The sequence below is a fragment of the Salvelinus namaycush genome, chromosome 12, assembly GCF_016432855.1.
Source record: "Salvelinus namaycush isolate Seneca chromosome 12, SaNama_1.0, whole genome shotgun sequence".
Taxonomy (NCBI): domain Eukaryota; kingdom Metazoa; phylum Chordata; class Actinopteri; order Salmoniformes; family Salmonidae; genus Salvelinus; species Salvelinus namaycush.
This window is the reverse complement of record NC_052318.1, coordinates 23,890,356-23,904,069: the sequence shown is the minus strand read 5'-3', so window position 1 is coordinate 23,904,069 and position 13,714 is coordinate 23,890,356. Positions and strand designations below refer to the sequence as shown.

Below are 13,714 nucleotides of genomic sequence, written 5' to 3'. Positions count from 1 at the left end.
AAACCTCTGTCAACATTTACAAGTCCATCATCCTCCTGAGTTTGCTACTCTGGGGCAGAAAAGGTGAACATGCTGATGTTCCTTGCCAGAAACCTTTAGGTAGGCCTAAGACATGGTAAAAAAAACAATTAGACCTAATGGTTCCTCATTGCATTTTACTTAATTTTAAAATGTAGCCTATATTCAAATCCAGATTAATCTTATTCAAAAGGATAGGCAAAAATATTCTGTCAAACCTTGAAAGACTTATTTGCACTGTTAGTTTTTTTGCACTCATTTAGGTTATTTTCATACTTATTTTGTAACTTGTATGCCTATATTTAGGATTTGCACAGTTAGACAAAAGGCATATCCTAATAGGCCTATTAGATTTTAGCCTATGCCAATGTTCATTTGTTTTTAAGTGTAATAAAGAATATTATAAATAATCATTTGTTTTTAACATTTAGAATGTTTACAGTTCGATAGGCAAAAGGCATAGCCTAAGGATAATAGGCCTATTAGTTTTTAACCTAAGCCAATGTTCATTCAGGTATTAGAAAGAATGTTATAGGCTAAATAATCATTTGTTTTATCTGATTATTTTAGACTTTTATATAAATTCACAATTTGTAAGCTATTCAAACTAAAGTGAGGCCCACACCAACTCATCATTCATTTATTTTTTGTTCCCGCTTATTGAAAGTGCTGCTGTGGGAGTTTATGCCCGATTGCCCGTAGTACAATTCAAGGACATTAATAAAGGCTGACAATATTAGTTTAACTTGTAAAAGCAACATTTAGCCTACTGTAACTTTTATTGAAGTAGCCTATGTGTAGGCTGTAGCCTATTATTGGCTATTTGGTTTGCAAGGAGGAAGTTTCCGACAGCACAATTTATTTTGCCTACACTTTGGTCAACTTCCTATTCGATTAGTTTATCTTGCAATTGTTGTTCTCTCTCTCATTATTACTATACTATGTTTTTATTTAGGCTATTCGCAAACAACTTTCTGAGATGGAACTCCGTTACGCCTAAAGATTCATTTGATGGTTGATAATGAAATAGTATGCAATAAATAAGGCCAACAAGTCACATTCTATTTGAATGGGGATTGGGGAGGAAAAGTGAAATTACGATATGAAAACAATAAGCCAGACATCGGAGTGTCCGTTGCAAAATGCCCGTGATCACCCGACATTAGCGAGGGGGAAAAAAACATGTTAGGCCCTATCTGACATTTTGCGCTGCTTTGGTGCTCGCTGCTCTTTCTACAATCTACATTGTTCTCTTGCATTATGTTAACAGTCTAACTACAACATATGTACTGAAAATGTAGGCTATGGAACAAAGATAAATTATATAAAGATAGTAAAAAGCTCTGGAGGACCTTAAATTACATTTTATGCAGAAATGCTAACTCAGCTCCATCCTCATCATAACCAAACCCTTTGATATTGCCAACCACTTTATAAACGTGTTTGTTGACAAGATGAGCAAATTTAGGGAATCTTATGAGTCAGAAATTGATGTTCATATGATAAGGAAGATATACAAAACATTGCAGAGAGCATATCCAACTGACAATCTCTTAGAATTTTTTTTTAACTATTAAAAAGAACTGATGTTGGCACAAGATGGAGGGAAAGTTGGAGCATAACTAACAAAATTACAGTTAACGAAAATTGATGCTAATGTGTAGAATTTATTATACAAGAGACAACATTTACTAATTCTACAGCACAACGGCAGAGTCATGTCTTAAGTGTAAAACTAATAATGACTCAATAATCCATGCTTTCTGGGAATGCTAGAAAGTCCAGATGTTGTAAGCAGAGCTAGAAAGTCCAGATGTTGTAGGCAGAGCTAGAAAGTCAAGATGTTGTAGGCAGAGCTAGAAAGTCCGATGTTGTAGGCAGAGCTAGAAAGTCCAGATGTTGTAGGCAGAGCTAGAAAGTCCAGATGTTGTAGGCAGAGCTAGAAAGTCCAGATGTTGTAGGCAGAGCTAGAAAGTCCAGATGTTGTAGGCAGAGCTAGAAAGTCCAGATGTTGTAGGCAGAGCTAGAAAGTCCAGATGTTGTAGGCAGAGCTAGAAAGTTGGCTGTCAGAAGTATTACTTTTAATCTGCCTGTCTGCATATTTCAAGTCTAATGACCTTCCACTGACCTTGAATAAAGCATGTGTGTCTATGTATACTGATGACTCAGTAGAGTACAGGTCGGCTGAAACAGTAAAATAAATAACTGACACCCTTAACATAGCGCTCCAGTCAGTTTTAGAACGGGTAACTAGAAATAGGCTGGTGCTAAATATAAAAGAAAACTCAAAGCATAATATTTGGGGAAAAATCACTTGCTCAACCCTAAACCTCATCTGGATCCATTATTGAATATGTGCCTATTGAGCAAGTTGAAGAGACTAAACTTCTGGGTGTCACCCTAGATAGCAAGCTATCATGGTCAAAACATATAGACTCAATGGTTACTAAAATGGGAAGAGGTCGTCCATGATAAGGCGTTGCTCTACTTTCTTGATATCTCAGTCAATCAGACAGGTACTACAGGCCTTAGTTTTGTCTCACCTGGACTACTGTCCAGTTGTGTGGTCAGGTGCGGCAAAGAAGGACATAGACAAATTGCAGTCGGTCCAAAACAGAGCAGCACGTATTGCACTTAGATGTACACGGAGGGCTAATGTCAATGACATGCATGTCATTCTCTCCTGGCTCAAAGTTGAGGAGAGATTGTCTGCATCACTATTGGTCTTTGTGTGAGGTGTTGATGTGTTGAAGCTACCAAGCTGTCTGTTCAAGCAGTTGGCACATAGCTCGGACACTCATCGGTACAACACAAGACATGCAACCAGAGGTCTCTTCACAGTCCCCAGGTCCAGAACAGAGGCTGGGAAACACACAGTATTAAATAGAGCCATGACTAAATGGAACTCTCTGCCACTCCAGGTAACTCAAGCTAGCAATAAAAACAGATTTTTTTTAAATAGATAAAAGAACACGGCACAACAGGGATTGTGAAGAGACACACAGACATTTCTATGCATTTTGTATTGTATTTGCATTGCATTATGTATGTGATACGTAGTTGGGATATGACTGTGACGTGGTTGTCTCGTCTGGCTATCTTAAGAAGAATGTATTAGCTGTGGGTTGCTCTGGATGGGAGCACCTGCTGAATGGCTAAATTGTAATGTAAATGTAGTGCTATGTATGTACACTGCTCAAAAAAATAAAGGGAACACTTAAACAACACAATGTAACTCCAAGTCAATCACACTTCTGTGAAATCAAACTGTCCACTTAGGAAGCAACACTGATTGACAATAAATTTCACATGCTGTTGTGCAAATGGAATAGACAAAAGGTGGAAATTATAGGCAATTAGTAAGACACCCCCCAAAAAGGAATGGTTCTGCAGGTGGTGACCACACACCACTTCTCAGTTCCTATGCTTCCTGGCTGATGTTTTGGTCACTTTTGAATGCTGGCGGTGCTTTCACTCTAGTGGTAGCATGAGACGGAGTCTACAACCCACACAAGTGGCTCAGGTAGTGCAGTTCATCCAGGATGGCACATCAATGCGAGCTGTGGCAAAAAGGTTTGTTGTGTCTGTCAGCGTAGTGTCCAGAGCATGGAGGCACTACCAGGAGACAGGCCAGTACATCAGGAGACGTGGAGGAGGCCGTAGGAGGGCAACAACCCTGCAGCAGGACCGCTACCTCCGCCTTTGTGCAAGGAGGTGCACTGCCAGAGCCCTGCAAAATGACCTCCAGCAGGCCACAAATGTGCATGTGTCTGCTCAAACGGTCAGAAACAGACTCCATGAGGGTGGTATGAGGGCCCGACATCCACAGGTGGGGGTTGTGCTTACAGCCCAGCACCGTGTAGGACGTTTGGCATTTGCCAGAGAACACCAAGATTGGCAAATTCGCCACTGGCGCCCTGTGCTCTTCACAGATGAAAGCAGGTTCACACTGAGCACATGTGACAGACGTGACAGAGTCTGGAGACGCCGTGGAGAACGTTCTGCTGCCTGCAACATCCTCCAGCATGACCGGTTTGGCGGTGGGTCAATCATGGTGTGGGGTGGCATTTCTTTGTGGGGCCGCACAGCCCTCCATGTGCTCGCCAGAGGTAGCCTGACTGCCATTAGGTACCGAGATGAGATCCTCAGACCCCTTGTGAGACCATATGCTGACACATGCACATTTGTGGCCTGCTGGAGGTCATTTTGCAGGGCTCTGGCAGTGCACCTCCTTGCACAAAGGCGGAGGTAGCGGTCCTGCTGCTGGGTTGTTGCCCTCCTACGGCCTCCTCCACGTCTCCTGATGTACTGGCCTGTCTCCTGGTAGCGCCTCCATGCTCTGGACACTACGCTGACAGACACAGCAAACCTTTTTGCCACAGCTCGCATTGATGTGCCATCCTGGATGAACTGCACTACCTGAGCCACTTGTGTGGGTTGTAGACTCCGTCTCATGCTACCACTAGAGTGAAAGCACCGCCAGCATTCAAAAGTGACCAAAACATCAGCCAGGAAGCATAGGAACTGAGAAGTGGTGTGTGGTCACCACCTGCAGAACCATTCCTTTTTTGGGGGTGTCTTACTAATTGCCTATAATTTCCACCTTTTGTCTATTCCATTTGCACAACAGCATGTGAAATTTATTGTCAATCAGTGTTGCTTCCTAAGTGGACAGTTTGATTTCATAGAAGTGTGATTGACTTGGAGTTACATTGTGTTGTTTAAGTGTTCCCTTTATTTTTTTGAGCAGTGTATATTATGTATTTGATTTGTTGTGTTGTTTCCTGTTTGGACCCCAGGAAGAGTAACCGTTGCCTCGGCAGCAGCTAATTGGGGATCCTAATAAATACTAAATATGGCAAATAGGGAATGGGCCATTGGGCATTGTCGCCCTGCCATGTGCTCGCTGCACTGTTGTGTGATGCCAGACTCCGGCGGTGCAGTCAAGTTCAAATATGCTACAACATCGTTTGGACATCACGATGTCGTCACAATAGACGATGGCTGTCAATCATTGTCGATAGACGATGCAATCATAAAATCGCCCAGCCCTACAATAAAGTATTTATCAGCAAATTGCCCCCTGACCTTTTCTGGACGATGAGGTTGATATTCCTGAGGGCCACATACTGGACCTCTGGCTCCCCAGAGAGAAGGGTGACCAGCGGGGGGGACAGCTTCTTCAGCAGGGTGTTGTAGTAGTCCAACTCCTTGGGCAGCAGTTCCAGGAACTTCATCAGCACCTTGACAGCCGACAGCACCACCGCCGAGTTGGCGTGGGAGAGACGGGGCGTGACCCGCTCGCAGATGCTGGGAGAGAAAGAGAAGGACAGACATGTTTATTACAAAGTCATTAAAAGTTGACAACACCAAAATAGGTGAATGTATGCACAAACGCAGCAGCTGGTAAAGTTTTAGTCCACAGGAATTATTATGGAGATTTATCACAACACCCAGCAACTAACATTCAAAAGTTATCACATAAAAAAAAAAAAAAACTTGGATGTGTATTGCAAATATGTTACTCTGACAACTAAGTCAGCGTTCAGTTTAGTTTCTATGAAAAAAATTGAAAATCCTAAAAGTCTTCAGAATGATAACTGAACGTACCTCTGGGCCTCGCGCTCGTCTTTGGGGTTGTAGTTGGACAGGCAGTCCAGGATGAAGATCTGGCCCCACTCTGTGCACTCGTTGAGGGCTGTCAGCAGCTTGTTGATGTTCTGTGGGTTGAGGTCCAGCAGGTTGCTGTTGGGGTGGGACTCACTAATCTCAGACAGAGCTGCCACCGCGTTGGCCACCACCTGGAGGTCCAGACACAGTGGCCAGTGATTAGGAAAACATGATGTACTCTGTCTTGTCTTGTCTAGCATGGTAGAGCAAAGCCTTTCATAGGAGAAAAAGTTTGAATCATGACTAACTCTGTTGAAACAGGTCTTGGAGGCTGTTTTTAAATTACCCCAGGCCCCAGAAGGAAGTGTATAAGTAAATAAAAAGTCCGAAAATTTCACCTGACATGTACATAGTCTGGGCTGTGCCTAGGGTCCTAGTGCCAGCCAAACCTACCATGGGGTTGGAGTCGGCAATGAGATCCCTGAGGGAGTCCAGGAAACCCTGGTCCTCCACCATCTGGGCGTTGATGTCGTGGAGCTTTGCCACGCACACTGCTGCTGTCTTTCTCACGTATGGGTCCTCGTCCTTCAGACACTTCCTCAGCGGCTCACACAGGTACTCTGTAATCTTGTCCACGCGGATGCAGCCCATGGTGCGCACGGCCAGGGCACGGATCAGGGGGTTAGGGTCCTCACAGTCCTGAGGGAGAGAGAGGTAAGATATCTATGGGTAGGGAAGTGCAGTATTGTAATGGCTAGGCTGTGTTAAAAGCCGATGTAAGTGGAAAACCATGTATAAAAAAATAAAAGGCCTTGCCTTGACAAAGCTGTTGACAGCCATGATGGCCATGTCGGGCTGGCTCTTGGCGTAGTTCATCAGGTACAGGTAGACCAGCTTTTTCAGCTCCAGGTTGTCAGTCTGCATGCAGTTCACCACATCTGGAAAGAGGGAGCTAAAGGACAGAGGGATAGGACATCACCAATGTTTGCTCATCACTATAACTCACAATATTTTGACAGAGAGGCAGGGTAGCCTAGTGGTTAGAGCGTTGGGCTAGTAACCGAAAGGTTGCAAGTTCAAATCCCCGAGCTGACAAGGTACAAATCTGTCGTTCTGCCCCTGAACAAGGCAGTTAACCCACTGTTCCTAGGCCGTCATTGAAAAATAAGAATTTGTTCTTAACTGACTTGCCTAGTTAAATAAAGGTTAAATGTAAGTCGCTCTGGATAAGAGCGTCTGCTAAATGACTTAAATGTATAACTCTACATATCAAGTCAGAACGTTTTTCATTCAAATATTTTGATCTCTCTTTAATAATAGAGATTATCAGAGATAACTTGCTAACTATAAACAAGTAGGCAGTCTCTTTTACGTTAAAGTAAAAGTAATTGCTGAACAATGTTTGGAGAGCAGAAGTCATTAGGCAATGTCAGTGGGATGTATAGGTCAACACACAGAACTGTCAAAGGATGTAATCAGGTGTACTGTACCTGACATCCTTGCCCACAGTCATAGCCGCAATGACCTTCTTCACTGCCTCCTTCCTCTTCTCTTTCTTCTCATTGTTCAGCTCTGCCTTCAGCTCAAAGATCTCCCCTGTAACAGGATACATGCAACGTTAGTGACAGTCCAGTGTGAAAACAGAATGATGCTCTCATCCAGCAACACTGGTAGAGCTGTTAGTTCAGTTGTCAATTTTATCATGAACAGTTCAGCCTTTAGTGGTAATTTCATACATTCTGTGTCTGTGAGGAGAGTAGGAGACAATCTATTTCCCTCAAGAGTTATGTTGCACTGTTTAATATTATCCACACCAACCTAATGATAGTTGTGCACTCTTGATCAAGGGGGTGATGTGTCATTGAAGAAGACAATACCAAGAATCGTTGATAAGACTTACCTTTTTTATTTGTTGTAAAATATTTTGAGTCAGTCATTGTAGATGTTCTTCAAATCTGTTACAGGGAAATATCCAGCATTAGAGGACACAGGACAGGACACATATAACAGGCCTAAGTGATGTAGTAATAAAAAATATATAAAAAAATACTCAAACGTTTTTGTTTTTTTACTCAAACCACCTGCGGACTGGATTGGACCCCTACGCGTGTTTGACGTGACACCCCTGGCCTAGAGGCTACGACGACACATTGCTAATAACTATAGTTATTTTTCATCTTGGATTCTAAATATGTTTTATACAGTTCAATGAGACATTAGAACCAAAGCACAAATATTACAGCATTCAATGACAAACAACAGCTGGATGTCACGACAGCAGCAATCAGCATCACTTTCACCGGCTAACGTTAGCTACGTTAGGAAGGCAGTTTAATGCCTTTTATAATAGAGAAAAAACAGGTTGGTCAATAGACTAGCTATTATAAATACAACAAGCTTAAACTAACAACAGAGCCAAGTTGACCCCATTATCTTAACACCAGTGGAGGAGGGAAAATATCTGTCATATTAAGCTATATCATTAGCTGGCTAGGGATGTGAGGCCTCGGTACTTTCAGATAGCTAGTTAGCATTAACGTAAAGCCCATTGAATTGAATTAACGTAAAACATCTAAATTACAAATGGAAAGGTACAGACTTGTTTTTAGGTAATTTCAATAAGAAAATACGTCACTAGGGTGAGTGACGTTATTCCACAATTTGAAAGATGTTTTTCCTCCTTGATTACCGCAAAGGGATAACTAGCCGTGGAAAGACAGCACTCCCGAAAAAACAAAATGAGTGAAGGGCGTCGGAGCCAGAAAGGCGTAACACCGGAGTTCATTTCCACCGGAAATAGCCGGACTATCTTTACAGAGGGGAAAGGGGTCGTTCAAAGAAACACGAAAACCAGAACACCAGCTTGTAACGTTTGAATTAAATACATGAGGGTAGCTAGGTATGCGTCTTTATGATTAGTCTGTCCCATTTTCATCAGTGGAAATTGATGCAGCTAGCTATTTATATTTGTTGAACTTGTGCAGTATAAAGTGGTACTACTAAGCAAACTAACTTCACTCGCAGTCTCTGTAGCTAACTTGGCTAGCTATTTAGGTAATTGAGCCTTTTGCCAAACGTGTTTGAAGTCACCAGCCATGGCAGAACGTGGTGCACATTTGACAACTGCAGCTGCAGATGACAGACCGTCGATATTCGAGGTCTTGGCACAGGACTCCCTAATGGGTGCAGTCAGACCCGCTTTGCGACACGCAGTGAAGGTTCGACGACATTTTCTCACCCATGTCATTTTTGCTACATCTGTAGACACCTGATGTGTATTTATTACGCCGAGTCTGTTGCATAACTTTTCGTTTTGCAACCGAATCAGTTTACTCCAAACGGTAAACATTTCGCAACAAAACGTGTTTATATTGGACAAATTCAGGTAGGTCCTTCCCCGTTTCGTTCTTAAACGGTTAATTGTTTCCGAAGTAATACGTAATAAATACACTCCAGGAAGAAACTATATAAACCATGTTTATCCAACAACGGTTGATTATTTGAAACGTCTGGAACAAAATCCTGCACACATGCTCATATTTGTGCAGGAGAACGCTGGCCCATCAAGGTATCCGTCTAGACTACATAATTGGCATTATGATGTTGGATCACTTGATGTGTTAAATAGTTTGTATTCAACCTTGTATGGCCTTTTTAATATGTGGTGTCCATATACTGACTTTGCTGCACTGACATTGCTGTGTGATTCAAGTTTGATATAATGCAACTTCCTTCTCTCAACTATTACCACAGGTTCTGGCTGAGTCTAACCCCTCTCGCTACGGATTCCTCTGGCGGAGATTTGACGAGATTCACGGTGTTCTGGATGTATTTCTGCAGCACCATTTTCTGTCACGGACTAGCGCCTCATTCTCTGAGAACTTTTACAGCCTAAAGCGCGTGGCTGCTTCTGGTCGCGAGCGGCCAGCTCACCTGGGTCTGCGTGGGAAACACCACTGGTGCTCACTGATCCTGCTTGCCCTCGTTCCTTACTTGAGGGCCAAGCTGGAACAGGTACTGGCCAAGCAGAGGGATGAGGACGATTTTTCCATCCGCCTGCCACAGACGCCCTTGCAGAGGATGTACAGGGCCTTCCTGGCAGCCTACCCCTATGTCAGCATGGGCTGGGACAGCTGGGTGTTCTGCCAGCAGCTGTTGTATGTGTTTGGCCGAGCCAAGACCCACTCACCATTTCTGTGGCTGGCAGGTGTCAGGCTGGCTCACCTCACAGGACATGACATCACAAATATGGACCTCAAACCAGCCTCACCTTCCACGGCCATCGGCTCAAGGTAAGAATGAAATTGGGATATCCTGTCTCAAGGGACCCTGAGTTCAATCACTTTTAAAAGCATTTAGCCTATAAGCATACTTCCCTGTAAGTTGTTATTTCTTCCCTTCCCAGTGTTGGTGAGAGGCTGCGGAGGCTGACGTCGACAGTGGTGGGGGGTGTGGCTCTGTCCCTCTCCACTAGTCTTTCCTTGGGAGTGTTTTTCCTGCAGTTCCTCGAGTGGTGGTACTCCTCAGAGAACCAGAGCACCATCAAGACCCTGACCTCCCTCCCCACACCACCCCCTCCCATCCACCTCCAGAACCAACAACCACTGACCAGACACAGCAAAGCATGTCCACTCTGCTGCAAGGTCCGCACCAATGATACCGTCCTCTCCACCTCTGGTTTTGTCTTCTGTTACCGCTGTATTTATGTCTACATCAAAGCCAACCAGAGGTGTCCGATGACTGGGTACCCCACTGAACTTCAGCATCTCATCAAGATTTACTCACCAGAGAGCTAGGGAGAATCTTATTTCCATTCCAATGAAGGACTTTGACAATCATGTCACAATGACAATTTATACTGTAATTGATGTTAGTTGACTATATCCCTTATGACCATTTGTAAATAATTTAAAGCACTAACATATCCCTAGCCGTCATAATAGTTTAAATGCCCAGTGCAGATATTTTTCTCAATATCAACTTTTTTCTATATTTACAATTTAGGTCAGCTATGCTGGCCTATGGAGTCCCTTGGGAAACCCAACTACCGAAACATCCAATGATGGGATTTATCAATAAATTATGTGGGCTCCCGAAAGGACTGATCTCCATAATATATAAACAACTTTTGGAAAGCTCATTCTGAGCTAGCCATTAAAGTATAGTCCACAGGTTGAATTGAATCTGAACTATGCTTTAACAGGAACAGAATATGGAAATGTTACCTTGGCATCCTGTAATCTGAACCATCAACTTATACATTTTAAGTTTGTTCACACACTGTATTTAACACCAACTGTTCATGTGTCCCTTAAATCAGGTAGATGCATTAATTCATATGATGTGGGAGTTAAATGCTTCTGAGGGAAAGTTACAAAATTAATTTTTAAGTGCATGAATTTAAATATTCAATGCTTTCCGTCTATGTTAATGATGATAGCCCCTTGAATCTCTCAATCAGAGAAGATTACTGCTGGCAGGCAGGACTGCTGAAAAAAGAAAAAAAAAATCTCTAACATGGCAACAACCATTTGACTGTTTGAATACTAATTTAACCAGTGAATGCAGTTCCTATTATAACAGAATTATTGACAGCGAGAATGAATTGTGCTAATCAAGGCACAATTGAGGCCTGGACAAATATATACTGAACCAAAATATAAACACAACGTGTAAAGTGTTGATCCCATGGTTCATGAGCTGAAACAAAAGATCCCAGAATTTTTTCATGTGCACAAAAAGCTTATTTCTCTCAAATTTGGTGCACACATTTGTTTACATCCCTGTTAGTGAGTGTTTCTCCTTTGCCAAGTTAATGCATCCACCTGATAGGTGTGGTATATCAAGTTGATAAAACAGCATAAACATTACACAGGTGTGTGTTGGGGACATTAAAAGGCCGCTCTAAAATGTACAGTTTTGCAACACAAAACAATGCCACAGATGTCTCAAGTTTTGAGGGAACGTGCAATTGGCGTGCTGACTGCAGAAATGTCCACCAGAGCTGTTGCCAGAGAATTGAATGTTCATTTTTCTACCATAAGCTGCCTCCGACATAATTTTTGAGAGTTTGGCAGTGCATCCAATAGGCTTGGGCTATACAGGGCATTTGGAAATAGCCATGGGGTGGTTTTTCAGTACTGCCAATAACGTTGACACTATTTTAAGTTGTTCAATAAATGTTAATATTTGTAACTACTTTAAGTAAATACGTGCAGTCAACTTGTAAAATAATGTGACAGATGAAATGAACACGATCTGCTTTATTTCCTAATTGTTTTTTGCTTCGAGTGATCAACACGGTTTTCCAACACAGAAAATAAATTCATTTTCATCAGATGACAACAGAAGTACAAAGCTATTTGGCTGGCAGCCACACAAGTAAATTAGCTTACAATGAAAAAGCAGTCTTTTTTGAAAAAATGGTGCATGGCCATCATATTTCCAATGTTTAATCATAGAAAGAATGTAGCCAGCTACATTTCCTAATGTTTTGCTTAAAGTTAATCTTGCATTTTACCTGAGAAAAGTAGGCTAGCTACACCGAGAAAAGTAGCTACACATTGTCAGAGTGCTGTCTGTTGATTGAATGCCCGTTCGTGAATTCTCATCCGAGTGGAGAAGTGCAACTGAAGCACAAAAGGAGTCTGATGCAGAAATTACAATAAGAAGCATTTTAGATCTGCGTTTACAAAACGCAGTAAGAGACTTCTTATGCATTTTGTATTTTTCTCTGCGGTAACGTGACCCCTAAGTTTAACTTGCTAGTTATCTAAGTAAATTACTCAATAAGGTGACGGGGCATCATATTGTGTAAGCTTTATGTCGTGCTATAGAAGTCAAAGCCCTTTGAATGAGTTATCGATACACCTGCCACTGCTATCTTTTGATTTCCTTGGGTTTTCGTCCCTTCTGCGCCTCCCCAATCTTCTTCAAGCACAGCAGGCAGGCCCGTTGCCCTAGCGAATCCAGACTCGACACAGGTGTAGGCATGCTGCTTCAGAGCCAGTACCTTTCTTCCTTCAGACAAGTATGCCTCAAAACTTTGTTATTTTTCACAATGTCTCTCGTTCACATTCGCTTGTAAATGTCCAAACTCACCAAAAATTACATTCGGTAGCTCCTAATGATATATGTATAACTTTATGAGCTGGATTTGCCTGTCTTTGCAATTAGTTCATTTTAATTTGCACTTTTTAGCATATTTAGCTAGCAGCCTCCATGGAAATTCTCTATTACTTGTGCTCATTTTGTTAGAATTCTGGCAAGACGCCCTATGATCTTTTTAGCGGTTTTAATTTTGGCGGTACAGTATCTGTATTCCCAGTCGTGAAATCCATAGATTACGGCCTAATGAATTTTTCAATTGACTGATTTCCTCATATGAACTGTAATTTAGTAAAATCTTTGAAATTGTTGCATGTTCTTCATTTCATTAGCATAGGTTCAGAAGATGATTCTATATGCCTGTTGGTTTTCTCATTAGGATAAAAACCAGGAACTTGATTTTGGACATTACTGTAAAATAAACTGTTTATAGACACATTTTACAAGATAAACATCTAACCACTTGTCCATTGTTGAAGCAAGACCTACTGGCAGCTTTGTCAAAATAAAAACACCCAGTTAGTCTCCTCCCCATTGCTACTACAAAGACGTTGTAATAAACTACAAGAAATAGTGGGTTGGAGCGTTGTCCTTCCTGGTGTTCTATTGGCTATCATTTGAGACAATTCATTACTTGACAAATTAGTGCAATGATTAAACAGCTGTAAATGTTGTTTAATTTAACAAGCCAGGAGTGGACAATCACAATCCCTATGGTAATATCATTTTAAGGAGAATGTAGCCCATCACACAGATTATCCATTATATTGACCAGATACTCAAGTGGCCTCTATGAAAATAAATGTCTTCAAAAATGGAAGGCAGTCGGGAGGAGGCAAGATCAGGTGGGACCATTCTAGCCAATGAGAGAGCAGATACGTGTGTGAACAACTGTAAAGTGTTTTTAAAGTTGCCAGGATGTCATGTGCCCTACTTATATCAGTACACTCGTAACAACGTAAACATTACGAAATGTCTA

The 13,714-nt window shown here is 42.0% G+C and overlaps 2 protein-coding genes across 4 annotated transcripts in view; one reads left to right on the top strand and one right to left on the bottom strand.

Annotated features, from left to right (window-relative positions):
- The window catches only part of ap2b1 (adaptor related protein complex 2 subunit beta 1), a 127,157-nt gene extending 118,800 nt beyond the window's left edge, over positions 1–8,357 (bottom strand). For 2 of the 3 annotated variants that reach the window (XM_039005365.1, XM_039005367.1), the window contains exons 1-7: positions 8,228–8,350; positions 7,529–7,583; positions 7,119–7,224; positions 6,445–6,580; positions 6,082–6,327; positions 5,629–5,819; positions 5,107–5,328 (exon numbers count right to left, since the gene is read on the bottom strand). In XM_039005365.1, the coding sequence (XP_038861293.1) occupies positions 5,107–5,328; positions 5,629–5,819; positions 6,082–6,327; positions 6,445–6,580; positions 7,119–7,224; positions 7,529–7,565 (938 nt within the window). In that variant the 5' untranslated portion in view covers positions 7,566–7,583; positions 8,228–8,350. Of the gene's footprint in view, positions 1–5,106; positions 5,329–5,628; positions 5,820–6,081; positions 6,328–6,444; positions 6,581–7,118; positions 7,225–7,528; positions 7,584–8,227 lie in introns of all 3 variants that reach the window. The other variant, XM_039005366.1, reaches the window with a different exon arrangement.
- Positions 8,358–8,432: 75 nt separating this feature from the next.
- pex12 (peroxisomal biogenesis factor 12) lies at positions 8,433–11,305 on the top strand. Its single transcript, XM_039005364.1, has 3 exons — positions 8,433–8,846; positions 9,382–9,920; positions 10,034–11,305. The coding sequence occupies exons 1-3, from the start codon at positions 8,724–8,726 to the stop codon at positions 10,422–10,424; spliced, it is 1,053 nt and encodes a 350-aa protein (XP_038861292.1). The 5' UTR covers positions 8,433–8,723; the 3' UTR covers positions 10,425–11,305.
- Positions 11,306–13,714: the final 2,409 nt, after the last annotated feature.

What these genes read in the sequence shown, in the direction of transcription:
- pex12 (XM_039005364.1), top strand. Translation starts at nt 8,724, where the DNA reads ATGGCAGAACGTGGTGCACATTTGACAACTGCAGCTGCAGATGACAGA. An exon ending in CTTTGCGACACGCAGTGAAG is followed by an intron (nt 8,847 to 9,381) that starts GTTCGACGACAT and finishes CTATTACCACAG; the next exon opens with GTTCTGGCTGAGTCTAACCC. An exon ending in TCCACGGCCATCGGCTCAAG is followed by an intron (nt 9,921 to 10,033) that starts GTAAGAATGAAA and finishes TTCCCTTCCCAG; the next exon opens with TGTTGGTGAGAGGCTGCGGA.